The following is a 20,438-nucleotide window of genomic DNA, read 5'->3' as shown; positions in this document are numbered from 1 at the left end:
TTTTTTTTTTTAATTTTGCTCTTTATTTTTAATATGAGTTCAATTTTATTAAGGCTGACAGGAATCAATTTTGTACTGCCTGATAATAATTATCTATAATCTCATTTCTCTTGGCCCACTTTAAATCTATCTCCCAACCCCCACTCCCAGCACAGGAGCTCACATCTGAAAGTTTGAAAAGCATACCACTGTGAAACTTAAGGTAATACCTTCTGAATGATGATTGAAATGTCAAAGAAAAGACTTGTTGACAGTTCTAACACTTGTTGTTTAATCAATTATCGAAAAAAAAATAGTTAAAGCAGAAGCTGTCATCCCGGACAATTGAAGGCACTCAGGAGATTTTGCTGACAAAAGAATTATGAAGGGACATTTTTCCCAGCTTTTTAATATGGGTTTCCGATAGCTAGCTACATCTTACTCTATGAATAGTCAACATGTCAAGCTTTGCTTAATTAGAATTCTTTATATTTCTCACATTTTTACATGAATAGATTGATCAACCACTTGCCACCGGGTAATGTGGTGACAGTAACCTCAGAACTTCAGTTTCTATATTATATAGAGATAGATCAGATCCATCAATGCCATTGATACTTTGGGGCCACAGTTCTATTGGGAGATGGGGGCTTGCCTGGTAGAATAGTTAGCAGCAGCCCTGATCTATGCCCCCACATCTGTCAGCTGTGATGCAAATGTCTCTACACATTACCAAAATCACCACTGGCTGAGAACCAGAGTTAGTATACCTCAGTTCCTCTTTGGGTCTCATATACAACAAAATATATTAAATATCTTATTTTTTTAAATGTTTTTTAAGCCACTGATCAATGGGCCAACTGCAAGAACATTCACTTTGATTTTTTTAAAAAATTAAAATACAGTAATCTTTGTATTAATTCTAAATTTAGTAGATCTAAAATCTTTTATTCGGAATAACAATTCCCAAAAGGTCATCAAAGCAATAAATAAGGAAAACTAATGTAAGTGAAGTATATGTTAATAACATTTGAATGCCATTTTCTAGGGTAACTCCTTCATGAAAATAAAAAAAAATAGGAGAAGGGGAAAAGCATATTTCTGGGTCCTGTGATAATTCTGATTTTTTGAGGAGCTGACATGCTATCTGCCATAGCAGCTGTGCCATTTTGCATTCCCATCAGCACTGCCCAAGAGTGCCAATTTCATCAAATCCTCAACACTTATTTCCTGTCTTTTGTTTTTGCTAACAGTCATCCTACTAAGTATGAAATATATCCCATTATAGTTCTGATTTGCATTTCCCTACTAATTAGTGATATTGAACATTTTTTCGTGTGCTCATTACCATTTATATATAATCTTTGGAAAATCCTTAAAATTACTGAAGTGATAAATTCTGCATTATGAATTTTTACAATTTTTAAAATAACATTTTAAAAAGAGCAGTGCAAGAAAAAAATAGCCATATTAAACATGTTCATCTAGTTCTACCATATGTGTACTTTTAGAAACACAAGGAATGTTGTAATATCAAAAACAGTTTAAAGTGCTTGATGCTCAGGAAATAAGAAAATCACTTAAAGCTAACAATGCTTTAACAGCTATACTGGATAAAGAAAAAGATTTATACCAACTTAATACCTCTTCTCTCTAAGTTCCTGGTACAGTTAGACATTTTACAGTCTGTATCTTGTACTAAAGCTTTTTAAAACAGAGATATACTTCAATCGGAGAAATAATGTATTCCATTTCCCTGAGAAATATTTATAAATTTTATCAAGTATTTTTCTTCATTAAAATTAGTTTTAATTATCTAGGGATGAAGCCTTCACTTCACAGACAGCCATTCTTCCATGGAATCCTAAAACTAAATCCCAAAATATGATTATCATTCAAGTATTCCCCCTCTTTTTTTGGACCAGGGATTGAACTTGGGATCTTGTGCTTGTGAGGCAGGTGGCAGAACCACTGAGCTAAATCCCCGGCCTCAACTAACCCTTTTTTGCAGCAAAAATATATACTAGAAGGCCATCTATTACGTTGAAGATGTTGGTTTCATGATTCATGTAAAAGTATGAGAACTGTCAAAATTTTTTCTTACATTCGCAAATTTATAATTTACCACACTGGAAAAGAGGATATACTATATGTATTGTATTTCTTTACATTTTCAAGGCATTCGTGTTATTTTGTTCTATAGAGGGACAAGGGCAGGGGTAGAAAGCCCTTCTGGGACACTATACTCACCCTCATCTGGATCATCCAGAAGACAAAATACCTGTCTCCCTTTTGTATAGCTTTGCCTCTAATTATCCAGCTCCTTCACTTTAAAGTCAAATCGTAGTCAGCTTCACATCACTATGTCAGCAAACCTGAGATTTTGCAAATTCTACCTTCCAATGGACTATGAAATGCCCTGCCAGTTTCAGGTTCCACAGAATGGTCTCATCACAAAGCACAGACTGCCACCTACCGACGGTGATCCCTTCCTGCTCAGAACTCATCTCAGCCAATCTCTCACAACAGGTTTTTGTCGCTAAGTCATTTAATGCAATTTATGCAACTATATCAATATACTTTAATAGTTCTTCTAAATAAAAATTAGTTTAAAAAAAGAATTCTAAGCAGTGATCCTCCTGTATAGCTCAAAATTCCTGACCTATTTTCAAAGAGCCGAGATTATAAAAATAAGTATGATTCTTATTCCCATTTTTCTTTTTTAAATATGTAAGAGAATCTATCTATATGTACATACACATACATCACTCTAATTCACTTTTGAAAACAGAAGCTCAGAGCTGTCAGAGTAGTCGTGATTTAAGTGTCCATCTTAATCAAGTTGTTCTTAGTAAAAGGTTCACTTCTTAGTCCTAAAGCTAATGTAAAAATTCACAGCAGTTGTTGTCGGTAAGCTAAAAGAGTTAATCAGTCATTAATTAGTTCAGTTCTCTGCCTTGTAATCACAAATCTGCAAGGGTCCTCTAAGTGTTGAACTTTTTCTCAAGAAAGTTTCTCCCCATTTTAACCTATTTTTTTTCAGCTTTAATTGAGTTTATTGGTACATTTTAGGGATACAGTACAGTTACATTCATTGTTGGGATCTTGTACCTCTACATGACAAGTCTTGATTCTCATTTTTTCCCCTTACCCCTGCCCTCCCTTCACCCCCTCCTCCCCTCCCCATCTACAAACACTTTATTTTCATCTTTTCATTATCTCACATTTTTAAGAAAAACAAAAAAGCAGACCAACCAAAATTACAGGGAGTCAAGAAAATCCCTTTCTGAGGCAGTAGGTCACTGGTTAGAGATAAAAGCTAAGTTTAGTCAACAATACAACTGCCAGAATCAGTATCAGGTGTTAAGGATGTGCAGGTGTCTTACAGATGTGTTGCCTTTGAGAAGCTGTCTGATGGGAGATATACAGAGAGATAATTAGAGTATAACTTCCAATATGTAAAATCTAACCATTGACAATAACACCTGAGTCAGCTTGGAGGGCCAGGAAGAGCTTCACAGAGAAAATTTCTGAAAGAGAAAGTTTTCCATGTAATCAGATTCAGGTGAGAGGTCCAGATAGCGTATGCAAAACAACTGAGAACAGAGGTGACCATCCCTAATCCAACACTTGTAAAAAATAAAGTGGATGAGGTGAAGTAAATGTCAGTCTTTGGTATATCCTGCTAAGAAAGGTGCATTTCCAACACTAACACTGACAACTAGATAAGGAAGGGACTGAGGGAGGGTAAGACCAAAGGAATGGTGACTACCAAAAAAGAAAACAAAATTTATCTGGCAGAGAAAATTAAAGATCCGAAGAACTGGGGTAGTAAGAATGGAAACAAGGGGCCAGATTACAGAGAAACGCGGTAGACAAAATTACAGGACTGGACTGGATGTGGGGAGTAGGAAAGAAGAAAGACACTAGGACCTCCCTGGTTTCAGGCTTGTGTAACTAAATTGATGGTGGCATACTCATCAAAATAGGAAACACAGCAGGAGGCATGGGTCTGCTAATGGGTATAATGAGTCTAGCCCTTGAAATAGTGTATTTCAAGTGAGATGAACAATGAAGTGAGCATGTGCGCTAAAATAGTGCATATACCTATCTGTAGCCAGGACAGAGGTCTGGATTAGAGTTAGAAATTCAGGTATCACCAGCTTATGAGCAGCAGGAGGCCAGGATAAAACACCTCAAACAGAATGGCTAGAGCAAGAGGAGTCCCATGAATGAGAACTTGGTCATCAGGCAGCAGAGGACTCACCAGTTTACATAAGCACACGGTATGCCACCACGAGTCAGGCAAGAATGAAATGGCTAAAAATTACTCAGTTGATATATCCAAATATGGTCCAGAAGTATATATACCCATATATGTACAGTGTTTATCTCCAGGTTATCTCTGGCAGTACAGTAATTTTAATTAATTTAATTATTTTTTTTCTTTTCTACTTTTCTGCTTTTACCAAATTGTTTACACTGTACATGTATTCTTTTTTTAGACTCCTATAAATGTTTACTTCTTTAAAAAAATTTTACACCAGAGAAAAGACTAAGCAGAAAAAGTGTAATTCCACATTTTAAATATCAGTTGATATATCCAAATGTGGTCCAGAAGTATATATACCAATATATGTACAGTGTTTATCTCCAGGTTATCTCTGGAAGTACATGAGTAATTTTAATTTTTTTTCCTTTCTACTTTTCTGCTTTTCCCAAATTGTCTACACTGTACATGCATTCTTTTTGATGAAATTAAAGGTAGAAAGTCTTTAAATTTTTTTAAAGAAGTAAACATTTGTAGGAGTCTTGATGATCAGAATAGATAAGCCTTTACCCCAAGCTAAACAGCTGAGAACAGACAGGAAGAAGCAGAAAGACTGAATCCAGAAACTCAACTTGCTGTAGCAGGAAGCCAAAAGAACAAGCTGGAAATTTACAATAAGTAAATGGAGCATGATATGGTGTCCTGAATTTAAAAACAACATAACCTCAGAGAAAGCGCAATGAGGAAAGCAACAACAATTTTAAAAAACATCTTAAAGCCTCTCACCCCTTACCCTTTGCACACACATGAGCACAACAGGGTAGGGACAAATGTAACAAGATGTGGAGATGCCAAGTCCTTCTAACTCCAAACTTAACTGCTTTGCTTAGCTAGGTGAGACAGTGAGAAAATAAAATGTCAAAAGCACCTTACAGGCATCCTTAATAGTAAATAGGGGTAAAAACACATTCCTTACACTACAAATCAGAGAGGTGGGAATTAAAGCATGGCCCAAAATGCATTGTGATGGGGCCTAAGTCTGAATCAAAAGAAACGAATAAAAACACAGGTAGAAATCAATGACATGCCAGAATGATGGGCAAAAGAGAGAAAGAACAGTTGAGATGAAGCAGGCAGAAGGATTCTGTGAATATGAGGTCAACTCAGCCAGACCATGGTGCCCAGTTACCTGGTAAAACACAGGTCTAGTTGTTGCTATGACAGTATGGATGTGTAAGATGTGACTAACTTTTGAATCAGCAGCTTTTTAAAATTTTTTAATGTAATACAAGTAGATATTAATAAAGAAAATATAAAAATAGTTCTATGGAAAAATAAACTTTTATAACAAAAATAATTAGAGAATAATTATGGTAAATTCACTGTGTATCATGATCTTAAAAGGACATATTTTCAACTGCTAATTGATTTCTCAGTTCACTTCCTAATAATACTATACTATTTTGTGCACAACATTTTAATTATAAACAAAGTATCCCACTCAGTATAATTTTGAACAATTTCTTATTTCTTAATACCTATTATATATTTTGGTCTTCATTTATACTTCCAGTTTCTTGCACCAGAGACAAGGCAATATTAACCACGTGTGCTCTATTTATTTCACTTATGAGTATGGTCTCTAGGTGTACCCATCTACCTAGAAATGTCTCAAGTTTAGCCTTCTGTATGGCTGAACAGTGCAGCCTTGAATAAAGATTATCTTTCACAATATGAAAGGCCTCGTCCAATCAATGTCAGGTTTTAAGAAAAAAAGACTAACGTTTCCCAATTCAAAAAGAATCTGTAGGGCCGGGGATTTAACTCAGTGGTTCGGTGGCCTGCCTTACAAGCGCAAGGACCTGAGATCAATCCCCGGTACCAAAAAAAAAAAAAAAAAAAAAAAAAAAAAAAAAAAAAAAAAAAGAATCTGTCCTCAAGACTGGAACATAGAGTAGCTGCCTGAGTTTCCTTCCAGCCTGCCAACGGATCCTACAAACTCACCAACTCCCACAGTCATGTGAGTCAATTCTTTTTTTTTTTTTTTTTAGTACCAGGGATCAAACTTGGGTCCCTGTACTTGTGAGGCAGACGGTGGAACCACTGAGCCAAATCCTCGGCCCTGTGAGTCAATTCTTTTAAAAACTAAATCTCTCTCCCTCTTTCTTTCTCTCTCCAACAAAAGAATAAATTTGCTGACAGAGACCAACAGGCAGAACCTTGAACTGGAAACAATGGAACTGAAATCAGCCAAGGTAGGGAGCAATGAGATATCAAAGTACTTAAGTAGATAAATGGCTTGATCACAATGCATTTGATAAAGAACATTTTGGAATCTATAATCTGTATCATATGAACTAGATCAGAAGACACTGAGTTAAAATATATTTGGACACAATCTATGCCACAGGATTCTGCCAGCAGCTATGGAAATGAAAAGAAATCCATTCAATATGAATATGTAAGTTGAACAGGTATATTTTGCATTTTCAAAATCTTTAAATAGAAATGCTATAAGAATACTGTCCATATAGATATTAACTTACCATATTTGTCTCGCAAGCCAACAGTGCACCTGAAAACTCCACCAAAGGCAACATCTTCACCAAATATTACTGAAAAATAATATTTAAAGACATTTTCTTCAGTAATCACTAATACTATGAAAAAGAATTTAAATGTGTACATTTTAAATTATAAAACACAAATGGACCATGAATCTAGATCACTATTTCTCCATTTCAACATAGGTGACATTAAGGATTGTATGATTCTTTTGTTGTGAGGGCTTTCCTAAACATTGCAAACACATAGCAGCAGCTCTGGTCTCTATGCACTGGCTGAGAACTGCCCCATCACACACACAGTTGTGACAACCCAAAGTGTTTCCAGACACTGTAAAAAGCACAGAAAGCAAAGAGGATTAAAATCATGCCAGCTGAAAGAGAACCACTGATCCAGAATCTCGTCTTGTTACTCCTATGAGGTTACAGGAGTGATATAGTTGTTAAGTGAAATAAATCATACGCACAAGCTTAAATACTGTGTGGTCTCTCTTTTGAGAAATCTAAAATATAAATAAAGAGCAAAATAAAACATTGATAGTATAAAATAGGAACATAGATCTCTGCAAAAGGAAGTGGACCAAAATATAAAGGGGGAGAAGAGGGAAAGAGGATTAAAAAAAGGAGTTAAACTGGGGATTTAGCTCAGTGGTTCCGCCACCTGCCTTGCAAGCTCAAGGTCCTGAGTTCAATCCCCGGTATCAAAAAAAAAATTAACAAAGGAGTTAAGATATGTTCTATACATGCACCAACTCCTCATGAGTTTAATCATTGTGTAAAGTGAACATGTAAGATGAATTTTTTTGAAAAACTACACTGACTTGCCGTGTCAGAAAGCTAGCTGGAGAGCTACAACTCATACTCCAAGCTCCCAGGCTAGTGATTTCTTATTCAGAGTACACAGTGTCAGCCAGACAGGAGTTGAAGGAAGAGCAGTCCAAGCCACGAGAAGGGTCTCAAATAACAAAAGCACTTAAACTGTGTGAAACAGAAAGGAATTAACTAAAAAAAGACATGTAGTAAGTAACGGAAAGATCATGGTAAGTGGAAATTTAGAGGAGCTTTATAGTATATCTAGAAAAATTAAATAGGGAGTATTCATAGAGCTTAACTCCAGTTCCACAAATGCACCTAACAGTTTTGTACATCTCAAGACAATAATTCACCCTTCTCCATATTTCACTCATCCAGTTTCATCATTTTCAGATAGCATTTGAAACAAGTAAGGGTTAATCATTTAGCTCTCACTTCCTCCTAAAAAGAATATCTGATTTTCACTTAAAACAAGGATTCTCATCTTATTAAAAAGCTTCGGCACTGCAAAAGAAACCATCAACAGAACTAAGAGACAACATCCAGTGTGGGAAAAAAATTTTACCAGCTGCTCCTCAGACAAAGGACTACTATCTAGAATATATAAAGAACTCAAAACAATCAGCACCCCTAAATATAAAGACCCAATTCAAAAATAGGCATCCGAAATGAACAGACATTTCTCAGACAAAAGTAAAAGCAGCAAGTAAATATTTAAAAAAATGTTCCATATCACTGGTCATTCTAGAGATGCAGATGAAAACAACACTGAGATTCCACCTCACCCCACAAAGAATGGCTGCTATCAAGAAATCAACCAATAACAAATGTTGTCAGGGTTGTGGGGAGAAAGGAACCCTTCTCCATTGTTGGTGGGAGTACAGACTGGTGCAACAACTATGGAAATCCACATAGAGATACCTCATAGAGCTTGGACTAGAGGTTCCATTTGACCCCATCCATCCCTCTGCTGGGTATCTTTCCAAAAGAATTAAAGAAATCATACCACAGTGATATATGTGCACTCATGTTTATAGCGGCACAGTTTGTAATAGCTAAAACTTGGAAACAGCCCATTTGCCCATCAGTTGGAAATTGGATAAAGAAGATGTGGTTTTCTATAAAATGGAATACTTCTCAGCCACAAAGAATGAGAAATTAGATCCATTCATAGGAAAACGGATACATATCCTAATGAGATAATTGACCATGTGAAATAGGAAGAAAAGGGCTAAAGGTGTAGGGAAAATGGGAAGGGTAGGGAAAGGGTAATAAGGGAAAAGAAAAAAATATGAGAAAATGAAAAAATGGAAATAAAGTGTTTGTAAATGGGGAGAGGAGGAGGGGGTGAAGGGAGGGCATGGATAAGGAGAAAAAAATGAGAACCAAGACCTGTCATGTAAAGGTACAAGATCCCAATAATGAATGTTACTGTACTGTATACCTAAAATGTACCAATAAACTCAATAAAAGAAAAAAAAACAAAAAACAAAGATTCTCAAGTGGAAATCCATAGTATTATTTTTTGAAAGGATATACATAGTATATCTATAGTGTATACTATATAGTAAATAGTACATCTACATGTATATTAAGTAAAGCCAACCAAATTTAGATACAGTAGGATAAGTATTTATATCAATCATAAGATAAAGATCTAATCACCTATGCAAATTACTTATAAATACTAAAAGTATTATGTTCAAATAAATCTTGCAAGTTGAATGATGACATTAAAAAAAAAATTTTGGAAATTTTAATTTCATTTTATAAATAAATATCTACAATATGCACACCCATGTTTATAGTGGCACAGTTTGTAATAGCTAAAACTTGGAAACAACCCATTTGCCCATCAGTTGGAAATTGGATAAAGAAGATGTGGTTTTTCTATAAATTGGAATACTACTCAGCCATAAAGAATGAGAAATTAGACTCATTCATAGGAAAATGGATACATATTGAGGATATACTCCTAAGTGAAATAAATAAATCACACATGTGTAAATACTGAATAGTTTCTCTGGTGTGAATAAACTGTAATAGTACATAAGATCCTAATGACATAACTGACATTGTGAAATGGGAAGAAAAGGGGCTAAAGGTGTAGGGAAGGTGGGATGGGTAGGGAGAAGGGTAATAAGGGAAAAGAAAAAATGTGAGAAAAGAAAAGATGGAAATAAAGCGTTTGTAAATAGGGAGGGGAAAAGGGGGTAAAGGGAGGGCAGGGACAAGGGGAAAAAATGAGAACCAAGACCACCTGTCATATAAAGGTACAAGATCCCAATGATAAATGTAACTCTACTGTATAGCTAAAATGTACCAATAAACTCAATAAAAGAAAAAATAAATATCTACATAAGTGATATTTTCTGTTTTTTTCTTAATGACAGCAAAAATGGAGAACATAGCACTTATCAGTAGTCAATCCAGAAGGTATTAATGTTAGGCCTACACATAAAATGAAAGTTAAATTACTATAGATATTCATGAGAAGTGATTAGTAACAAGTGCATTAAAAATGGTGAATAGTATAGTCTGATCACTTACCCTTAATTATCTTATCAAATCTTTTTAAAATTTCAGTATAGATATAATGTTAACCCTCAAACTGCAGACGAATACTGAACTTCCAACAAATGTTCCATTCTGAAATTAATACAGCTTTTGGTCAAGCAGAATGAAACTTACCTGCAGTAGGATCTTTGGCTAATGAGTTGTCCAAGGCACTTGTTATTGCTTGAAAAAGATTCATTTTCTGAGTTTGCCCTGTGGAAAAAAAAATATGTATCATTTCATACTGTGTAAAATATATAAAATAATCATTTTCTCGACAGTTGATTACAAATTAATTAAAAATCAAAGTTGAAATCAAGGCAAAGCCAAAGTGAGAATACAGCATGTGATTTTATAAGGATTTATAAGGATGCTGGGTCTGTGGAACACACAAAAGCAATACAGACCACCAGAAGTGTGCTAATGAGGCAAAATTTACACATATTAAACAATATACAAACATAATTAAAAAGGCAGACTATAATGAAATGACTAAATGTGTGTAAACAACAAGAGCTATGGAAAGTTAGAAAAGGTTCATGTGAGAATCAGAGTGAGAACAGTAAGGGAGAACACCCTAGACAGATATAAGGAACCAAAGACATAAAGGACACACATGACAAGTGGCATGTGTTTAACATGCCATTCACAGCAAATGGTCATATCCCATAGACAATAAAGTTTAGTACACATTATACTACAATGATAAGGTTAGCAATTTTATTCTAATGTTCACGCTCTTCAGTAACCAGGGTTTCCCAAAAGTCAAGGTCTAATTTCCAGTGTCAGTCATAGCAGCCAGAGCTGCTGCCTTCAACCCTTTTGCAATGGGACACTGGTCATTTGTGCTGTTGCTGGACACCCAACTCCTTCCCTATCCCAGCCTGGCTCCTCATGCCTGACCTATGATGTCATATCCTATGCATAAATATTTCAGACTTCTTCCTACTACCTCACTGCTTAAGAAGAATCTCTGCAAGCTGATACCTGTCTCCCTACATCTTCAGTACCTCTTATCCACTGGCACACTGGCCTTCTTACCATCTATCTACCTATTTGGTCTCAGGTATCTCCCCTTATCCTTTCAGTGGTGCTGAATGCCCAGGTTACAGGTCTTGGCACTCCCCTATCTGAAAAGCCATATTTCATTTGTGCCCAGAATTATAGCCTGTTTATATTCTCATATCTAATGGCAATAACAGGAATTTATTCAGGAAAGTATTGCTGTATCATTCACATTAAAGGATATACACTCATCCCTTATGTCCATGATTACTTTGTAATTTATTTGTCTTCAGACCAAGATTATAGCCCAGATAACAGATAATTTCTTTTAATTCTTCTCTATACATATCCTTAAACAATAGTTATTTAGTGGCCTACATCAGATAGTAATGGTTCAGATTAGAGTTCAGATTAGACTTCTTTTTCCTAATCACAATGATATTCCAACTTTCTCAAATTTCATACATCTCATACAGTGATACTGTCTTTTGTCTATCAGTACAGGGGTCCACACCCAGGGAAGAGTACATACAGATCTGTGGCCTACTAGGAACCAGACCACACAGCAGGGCATGAATGGCAGAGAACTGTGAAGCCTCACCTGTATTTCCAGCCACTCCCCATCACTCACATTAGCACTTGAGCTCTGCCTCCTAGTCAATCAGCAGTGGCGTAATATTCTCATGGGGTGAGAACTCTGTGAACTGTACATCCAAGGAATCTAGGTTGCACACTCCTTATGAGAATCTAATGCCTGATGATCCAAAGTGGAGCTGAGGTGGTGATGCAAGTGCTGGGGAGTGGCTGCAAATACAGATGAACATTAGCAGAGAGGTCTCATTGCACAGAGACATGATAAATCAATTGCTTCAGACTCTTATCAAAACCCTACCATTGAGTGGCAAGTGAAAACTGACCTGCAACTGATGGCATGCCAAAACATGACTACAGAGTAGACTGGACATAAGCAACACACTTCAGGAGTCATTCTCTCTGTCATTCCCAGATGGGACCATCTACTTGGAAGAAAACAAGCTCAGGGCTCCCACTTATTCTACATTATGATGAATTGTCTAATTATTTCATTATATATTATAATTTATTAATAATAGGACTAAAGTACACAATAAATGTAAGTGCTTTAATTATTGCCAAATCACTCCTCACCTCTGGTCCACAGAAAACTGCTTTCTGTGAATATATCCCGCTTCAAGAATGAGGACACTAAGACAAGAATACAATATTCTCAAGATTTTCAGGGATAGCCAACTACCCGCTTTTAGATGTCCTGTTCCAGATATCTTGGAGCAGTGTCTAAACACGTCCACTCACTGCCATAAAGTTGCAGTCATCACTATGCATTCAACAAAGCCTCTACAGAACACTCTACAGAACATGAGATTCCCCAGCCCCAAACAAAAGAATAATCTAATGGGAACCAATAAGGACTTTATGGAAGCACTTCACAGAACCAGAATTGAGAGTGAACCAGAAACTGTTAAGGGGAGAGGTATGGATCAAGTTCCTTGATGACCAATAAAATCTGATCCCTTTTCCTAGCACAAAGGCAAGCCTGATCTTTCCCATTGGTGCCTTGCCTCTTCAGCTCTTTCTCTCAAGCTGAAGTTTCTTTTCCATTTCCTCTGACTTTCTAATTAAAGTTTTGTTTGTCTTCTCATACTTCTTGGCCTGGTTTTTAAATTCCATTATCCATGGATCAAAGGACTCCCATATCTGCTATCACTTGCTGGTTTTCACTCATTTCCCCACTAGACCTCAAACTCCATATGGAAAAGGCTACAACCATATTTGTAACGTCTAGCAGAATCCAACATCTAGGAGAGAAAGCAAAGTGCAGAATGCATAAATAAACTCATACATACACTCAGTGTCTGTACCTCAGAACATGGAGAGGCCAGGATGTGCTGTTCCGGGGAGCAACACAGTGTAATGACAGAAGCAAACACATCTGTGTAAAGCAGTCCTGGTTGGAATCTGTTATATCAGTTTTCTCTGGACACATGAAGCAAGTTACTTTATTAGTGACATTCTGTGTCCTCTTCTACACAGAGACAATAATATCTAATATGTACGCTTGCTATGAGAATTTAGCAAAATGATTCGTGAAATATCCAGCATTTACACAGATCTGTTCTATGTGGGTTATATTCTCTTTCCCGTTCTTAGTGAAACTGATTCTACCACCACAGGTACCAGGCACCAGTTATTACATGGATTATCTCAAGGGATCTTCACAGCAATCCTCTGGGGTGGTACGGAGGAAAATAAAACTTGTGCAGATAAATAAACTTAGGCAATGTCAACGCAAAGCCGTCAAGAGGGGAATCAAATTTGGGGATACACTGCCTTTCAAGAACCACAGCTCTTACCATCTATACAGTACTGTGCATCGAATGCCAAAATCTTTCAGAATAATAGCCAAAAATGAGATGAATCGGAAAGGTATGAGTCAAGTTCCCTGATGATCAATAAACAGTGTATGTAGAATCTTGAAGGTGAGTAAATGACAGTGAAAGAGAAGGATGTAGTCTCTGCCCGAAGGAGATATAAAAGAAGCCATGTGTCAGGGAAGGTCAGATCTGAGACAGGATTAGGAGGACAAAGTGTTAAGTGAAGAAACTAAACATATATGAATAAAGTAAGACACAGCACAAGAGAATGGCTAAGAGTAAACACTTTGGAACCAGATGGAACCAGACTCCTTGAAAATGAAACACAGTTTATTAGCTCATACAGGAAGAGTAATCTGGGAGAGTCACACATCTAGGAAGTAAAAGTTTAATCTCTTTGTGCCTCCGTTTCTCCTTTTGTAAACTGTGGATAATAACAGGATATCTATCACAGCACTATAAGGAAGGGCACACACATGAACAATTCAAAATGCAATAGGAAAAAGAAACAAAATGATCGGCTCTCAAATGTTCATAATTTTGCCATAAAGTTGTTTCGGTGCCAGACTAGCATTCAGACTAGCAAGTCTCATGGAGCTACATTCCACCCACACTTCAAACATTATGTCTAAACTTAAGTCATCCTCACTCCCTCCCTTGTTCTTTTTCTTCAGAAATGTTTCTCCTCTGGCAGTCCTTATTCGTACCAGTTCTATCAGTTCATCGGTGATACCATCATCTTACCATCCAGCTTTCCAAACTAAACATCATAAGTCATCTTTGATACTCTTTCCCTATGTTCTCACACATACTGTGCCAAATCTGGTGAATACCTTCAAAACATACAACCCACCGGTACTGTCCAGGTTTAATTATGTCCTCTCACCTGGACAATGACAAATGATCTCTTTGCTCTTTACATTAAATTTACTAATCCTTTCCCTTAACTGTCTTAGCATAACACAACCACCTCAATCTCTTTCTTGCCTAGAAATAATCAATGGTCTTACACAGCCCAACAGAAATTGGATCTGAATGTAACGCCCCATCATAGCATGGGGTACATTGGCGATAGGGAATCTATCATCCCCCTAACCTTTTTCTGAATTTCAAGGCCTTTCTTTACCCTTTCAAGCTTATTTCCTTCTCCTTTGGTTTTTCCTCCACTACTTCCCATTCCTCACAAAAACATCATTTTTTCTAACCTATCTTTACTTGTGTTGTTCCTTTTCTGTAACCTTCAGTGCTGGAAAGAAGACCTTCACCCCCGCCCCGCAATAAAGGGCTTTTCTGTCCACCCTGATCTTCCAGAGACCCACCTGTGTTCCTCTCTCTATTCAAGACACCCCAACCGTGATATTTGTCTCAGTCACTACAACACAAGGCCACCCCTTTGAGGGACTTTGTCCTGTCTTGATTTTGTTTCTTCCAGGGAAACAATGCTCCCCAGAGCCCTTGCTGAAGCTCATTGTACAATGTAAATGACACCTACTCAGAGCCAGCCCTGACCACAATTATTTAAGCAGCCCCTTTGGTATGTCAAAACAAACTAGAAGAATGAAAAGTATTTGAACCACATGTGAAGGGCAGAAAGTTAGTATCTTCACTATACAAATTCTGAGTATATAAAATGTTTGGGAAGCTTTGGAGTAAGACACATTGAGGTTCAAAATTCTGGCCCTGCTATTTAGCAGATTTGGGGAGGCCACTAACATCTTTGAGCCTTAATTCTTCCCTGGCAGACTATCTAGTCTATCTAGTTCATAAGGGTATGGTGAGGACTAATGTCTACCAAAACACCTGAAATAGTTACTCAGTACTGTACTGGGACTGACAGGAAAATACTAAGGGTATAATTTTTGAAATATGAAAAAATATGGAATGCTCAATTAACAAGGGAAAATAAATCTACAGAACATAGAAAAATACTCAATAGAAATTAAACAAATGCAAACTAAGTCAGTGAGCACAAAATACCCAAGCGTGTGTGTGTGTGCACCAATGATTTTAACATCAACACCTAATACATTCTTATACATTCTTATGCAGTGATGAAAAACCTTTTAGATTTCAATGATACAAACAGCTCACAGTGGCCTTCATGCCAAAGGTTTATCAATATTGTAATATACTATAACTATTATAAACTCTTATACAGATGGAGTACAAATTATGCATTATAAATCCACCAAAGTATTTCTATTTTTAAATTAAAAATTTCACCTCTAGGGCTATATTCGGAAGAAATAGTCTCAAGAGACATAAAAACCATATATATGATAAATTTATATCTGCATTACTTGTAACACTGCAAAACTATTACAATAAAAACAATGGCAATTATTAAAAATTTCCATTTACTGAGTGCTTGTTAGTTATTAAACTGTGTATATTAAGTATATCATAAATATTATCTATGCAGCACTAACTACCTTCTCAAGTAGGTATTATGATTAACCTCTTACTTATAAAGACACTGAGGCTTCTAGGGGATAAGTGATAACCTAAAGTCACAGATGGAGTGACAAGACAAAACCCACGATGATCAGATTCTACCTACTGAATTGTAGTGTCTCTACTCAGGAATGTGTCTCTTTAAATTCTACAGAAGGCTATAAAAACAGTATAGCCTTAAAGAAAAATGTTTCTGATTAAATAACGCAAATTACATTTGTATTAAAACTAGTTACAGAAATACATTAAACTGGAAAGATGCACTCCAAAATGTTAGTATATTTGCTGTAGTGTGCGGTAAAATTACATTTTTTTACTTTTCTATGATGCAAATTATCTGAAATATTTTAATTATTTTATAGCAAGATATAAATGTATAATTAAGATGTTAGTAACTTCACAATTGCAGAGGGGGCAATTAAGAAGACCTGTGCTCTGTGTCTCAAGCATTGGGGCAAACATTCCTTGCTGTAAAGATGGAATTTAAGGTTCATCTTGGTGAATAAAAAATGCTATTAATCTTTTGGTATCTACTGTGTCACAAAACTGGAATATCCTCTCAGTACATTGTTTCTACATGCATTAGAACTGTCTTTAAGATAGCAACACTGGAATGTGGCTAACTAGATTCCAAAGCTGGAGTAACTGCTAACTTACTTATCCATGTCCTTGGAAAAAGTATCTGGAGACCTCAGTTATCCTAACTGCAAAATGGGAATAAAAACATTACCTGCCTTTTAAGGGTGCCCCTAATCATGAAATGGGATAATGAATGTAAGTTTCTCAGTATGGTGCAGTCCAAGGGTAAATATTCAATAAATGTTCACTCTTGTTATTCACAAGAAAATAAGATATACTTCCAAAAATGACAGCCCTAGCAAGTGAAAAGTTATTAGGCAAGGACATGGGAATGCTTGCATACCATTTCCTCATATTCTGAAGAAAGACAATGAATCTTCAGGAGATTAAAAAATTGCACAACTGCTAAAAGTCATGGAACAGTCACACCACACGAAGTTTGCCCTTCCTTTGGTGTCCTCTCCCCATCACCTGCTCATAACTCCTCCTCAGCTAAGCCACAGCATCGCTAGCACAAGCTCAGGACTAGACTCAAACAGGAAACCTGGATTTTTTCCCCACATTTCTAGGAGGACCCTGTTCTGTGACCTTGGGGAAAACAATTCTGTTACTTTGTCCCTCAGCTTTTTTCCAGCTACCAAACATATATATCCATCGTGTCTTTTTAAATGTCACTGCCCAAAGCCAGTGGCCCAGTCCTGAGCAAGTCACAACAACACCTAATACCAGGGCTGGGAAAACGAGGATGAAGGCCAGAAAAAGGTACCGTAGGCGTTCCCTGGGCACCACCTCTCCACCCTCAGGCCTTTTCAGAAGGCTATGTGCTCTCTCTCACCTATCTCAAAGGTGCCTAAGGACTGCATCTCCAGGATGAGCAGTCAACGAAAACTGAACGAGGAAAGAATTTTTAACAGAACCTTAGGCAAGGAGCTTCTGGAGCAGAGTGGGACTGCGCCCGGGAGTACGGGCTGCACCAGGACTGGACAGCCAGCCCCCCGGCTCACCGTGCTCCTGGGACTCCCGGTCCGGCTGGAAAGTGAAGTGAGCCACGTGCCGCGTCTGAGCAGCATTCTCATCAGCGGAGGCAGGAAGCAGAAAGCCCCGCCCCAGACCCGCACAGCGAAGCCGACGACAGTGCCCCTCTGCTCCGGCAGCACGGAGCCTCAGCAGCCGGCCCGCAGTCACCGCTGGAGCCGCCATCCCCGAGCGCCGTCTAGTTAACGCGGAGCTCAACCCCACGCTGCCCGCAGAGAGGGCGGAGCACTCGAGCGGCCTCCACATTGGTTCGGGCGGAAGGGCGGTTCCATAAAAAAAACCAATCAGAGATGAGAATTCGGGGGCGGGGCGGCGGCGAGACAACCGAGTGGGGCAGGCTAGCTGTGGGCAAGCGGAAGAGAGGACAGGGCGGGGGACCCGGGTGACTGAGCCCCGTGAAATTGTTCCTGGAGGTGGAGCCTTCCCAAAATCGGCTGGGGGGGGTGCTGGGAGGAGGTCAAGGGTTTGCAGCGCTCCACACTGTACCAGGATTTGTTCTCTTTCAGTATCATTTACAATGACATTTCCTGTACCTTTTTTGTTTTAAAAAGTGGCTCCCTTTTTAAATCCTTTTCTATTCTTTATCTCTGACATTCTATGACTGATGATGTTACTGGCATTGGTTATTCGTTTAGAGTTTCAGAAAGCTATTCGAATCACTGGTCAGAGCTTCCCCTCTTAATTCACTCTCGCATGGGAATGCTTAATAAGAATATATAAATTTTTATTGAATTTGTTTTTCCGGACATATATAAGAGTGTAAAAGGTAAACAGATTTTATTAGGCAAATCCACTGAATAAGAATGAGTGCGGTTTTTTTTTGTCTGAATGCAGCGAAAATTATTTAATCTTACTCTAAATAGCTTAGAAATCTGGAAAATTGGAACCATTAATTTATATTCATAATGATTAACAGTGAAGTTTCTTTTTAAATATCCATGTGTTTAAAAGGATACCTTCCCTGATCATAAATTTACAAATTGCAGTAAAATCAAGTATGATGGCCAAACCTGGGAATGTCCTTCAGATAGAGATGAAAGTGAGGAGGAGGGGCAGGCTAAGATCTAAGACCCAACATGAAGAGAGAGAGAAGGAAGAGGAAACAGTGTGCTTTTTGTGTTCTCCTGAGCCTCCTGACCCATATTTTGTTGTGCAAGGAGGGAAGGGGGAGGGAAGAAATGAAATGGGGTGAGAGGAAAAGCAGACAGATGTGCCAATTGCCTGTTTTACGATTGACATTGAGAAACAGCAATTAAAAACTACAAAGGGAGAACCAAAATTATATCTCCATTACTCAGACACCAATGCTCAGCCCCAAATTTCAATATTTCGAGGATTCTTTAACTTGGTTTTGGTTATATTCACTTCTACTGTTTTAATGGTGGATGGATATTGGAAAGTTATGTTTTTTCATTAAGATGTATATGAGAGGTGTTTTTATTTTATTTTAATATAAGGGAGAGGTAACAAATGAAATTACATTTACATAGTCAAATTTTAATTTAAAAATAGAAGACAAAGATTGAGGATACAAATGAACCACTTCATTTGCTGATAGTCTTAGGAGCTGGGTATAGAGATGACTTAGGCTTGGGAGAAAAATAGTAAAAGAATTAGTGAGAATTTTTTTGAGCTTCTGTGGTGTTTCAGCCACAGATGTGCCACCACTGAACTATAGATCAAAATATAGTTCACTTTCAAAATATCCAAATTGGTAGACAAAGGGGACACGTTTGACAGCTATAACCTAATGTGATAGAGCCCCAGAAAAATGTGAAGAGCAATAAGCTCCATTTGGGAAAAATGCTTCTAGAAATAACACTGAGCCAGCCCTAAAAGATAACAGATGTCACCAGGCAGATTATGATGGGAGAGATCTTGCAGAAAAACTAAATATGTACAAAGCCTCTTAGACATTGAAAAATGTGTTATATTCTAGAAGAGAAAGTAGGTTGGTGCTGCTAGATTCAAAATGGAAGGAAAGTCACAGAGATGGACACAATTATGGAAGAGATTAAATCGTGACTTTGAAAGAAGTTGTATCTGTAGGCTGGTGTAAAAAGTGTTGGCTTCAACTACATACAGTGTAGAAAGACAGTGAGAGCACCTAACAGACTTGTCTGCCCAGCATACTGCTTTCCTTTCAAAAATTTCCCTTTACCATCATGCCATCTTCCTGGCAGCCACAGAAAGGTTTTATGGCTTTACAGTGGGAACCTCGCCCCTCCATTGGCCATACTGCATTAATTGTATGTTGGGATACTGAGTATACTGTTCTGTGAATTTTGCAGGTGTAATTTAGAAAGAAAGGTCAGTCTACCCCACTCACACAGTGTATTAGAGACACAGCCTCACTATATAGCCCTGTTGGCCTCCAACTTGTGATCCTCCTGCTTCAGCCTCCTCAGTGCTGGAATTACAGTCATCTGCCACCAGGTCAGACTGTCTTTGAATGCTACTGGGAACTGCAAAAGCTGGAAGTTTTCAATAGTTTTATAAACAATAAAGGTGAAGAACAAATTTACATTAGGTTTGTTCCTGAAGTCTACTTTCTTTTTGGTCCTGGGATCCCATTTAATACCACAGTGTCACTAAACTAGATTCTCCTTTCTGCTTTAACTACTGCCATTTGCATTTGTAACAATTTATGTCCCAGAACACGTAGAGAACCCATGACAGTGGAACCAGAATACAATTCATAGTTTCTGTTCAGTCTTCAGGATGATGCATGAGTTACTTTCTGTCACTGGGTATCACCGTCCCTGCAACTTG

General features: G+C 37.6%; 1 protein-coding gene across 3 annotated transcripts in view; it reads right to left on the bottom strand.

Moving 5' to 3' along the window:
- Positions 1–17,872, bottom strand: part of Bckdhb (branched chain keto acid dehydrogenase E1 subunit beta) — a 176,802-nt gene extending 158,930 nt beyond the window's left edge. Inside the window, exons 1-4 of one of the 3 annotated variants that reach the window (XM_033763348.1) lie at positions 17,636–17,713; positions 11,789–11,991; positions 10,318–10,395; positions 6,796–6,864 (exon numbers count right to left, since the gene is read on the bottom strand). In XM_033763348.1, the coding sequence (XP_033619239.1) occupies positions 6,796–6,864; positions 10,318–10,381 (133 nt within the window). In that variant the 5' untranslated portion in view covers positions 10,382–10,395; positions 11,789–11,991; positions 17,636–17,713. Of the gene's footprint in view, positions 1–6,795; positions 6,865–10,317; positions 10,396–11,788; positions 11,992–17,635 lie in introns of all 3 variants that reach the window. The other 2 variants (XM_019208481.1, XM_019208480.1) reach the window with 2 other exon arrangements.
- Positions 17,873–20,438: the final 2,566 nt, after the last annotated feature.

This window comes from Fukomys damarensis, unplaced genomic scaffold, assembly GCF_012274545.1.
Source record: "Fukomys damarensis isolate Sample0158 unplaced genomic scaffold, DMR_v1.0_HiC HiC_scaffold_14, whole genome shotgun sequence".
NCBI classification, from domain to species: Eukaryota; Metazoa; Chordata; class Mammalia; order Rodentia; family Bathyergidae; genus Fukomys; species Fukomys damarensis.
This window is presented reverse-complemented; position numbering and strand designations above follow the sequence as displayed.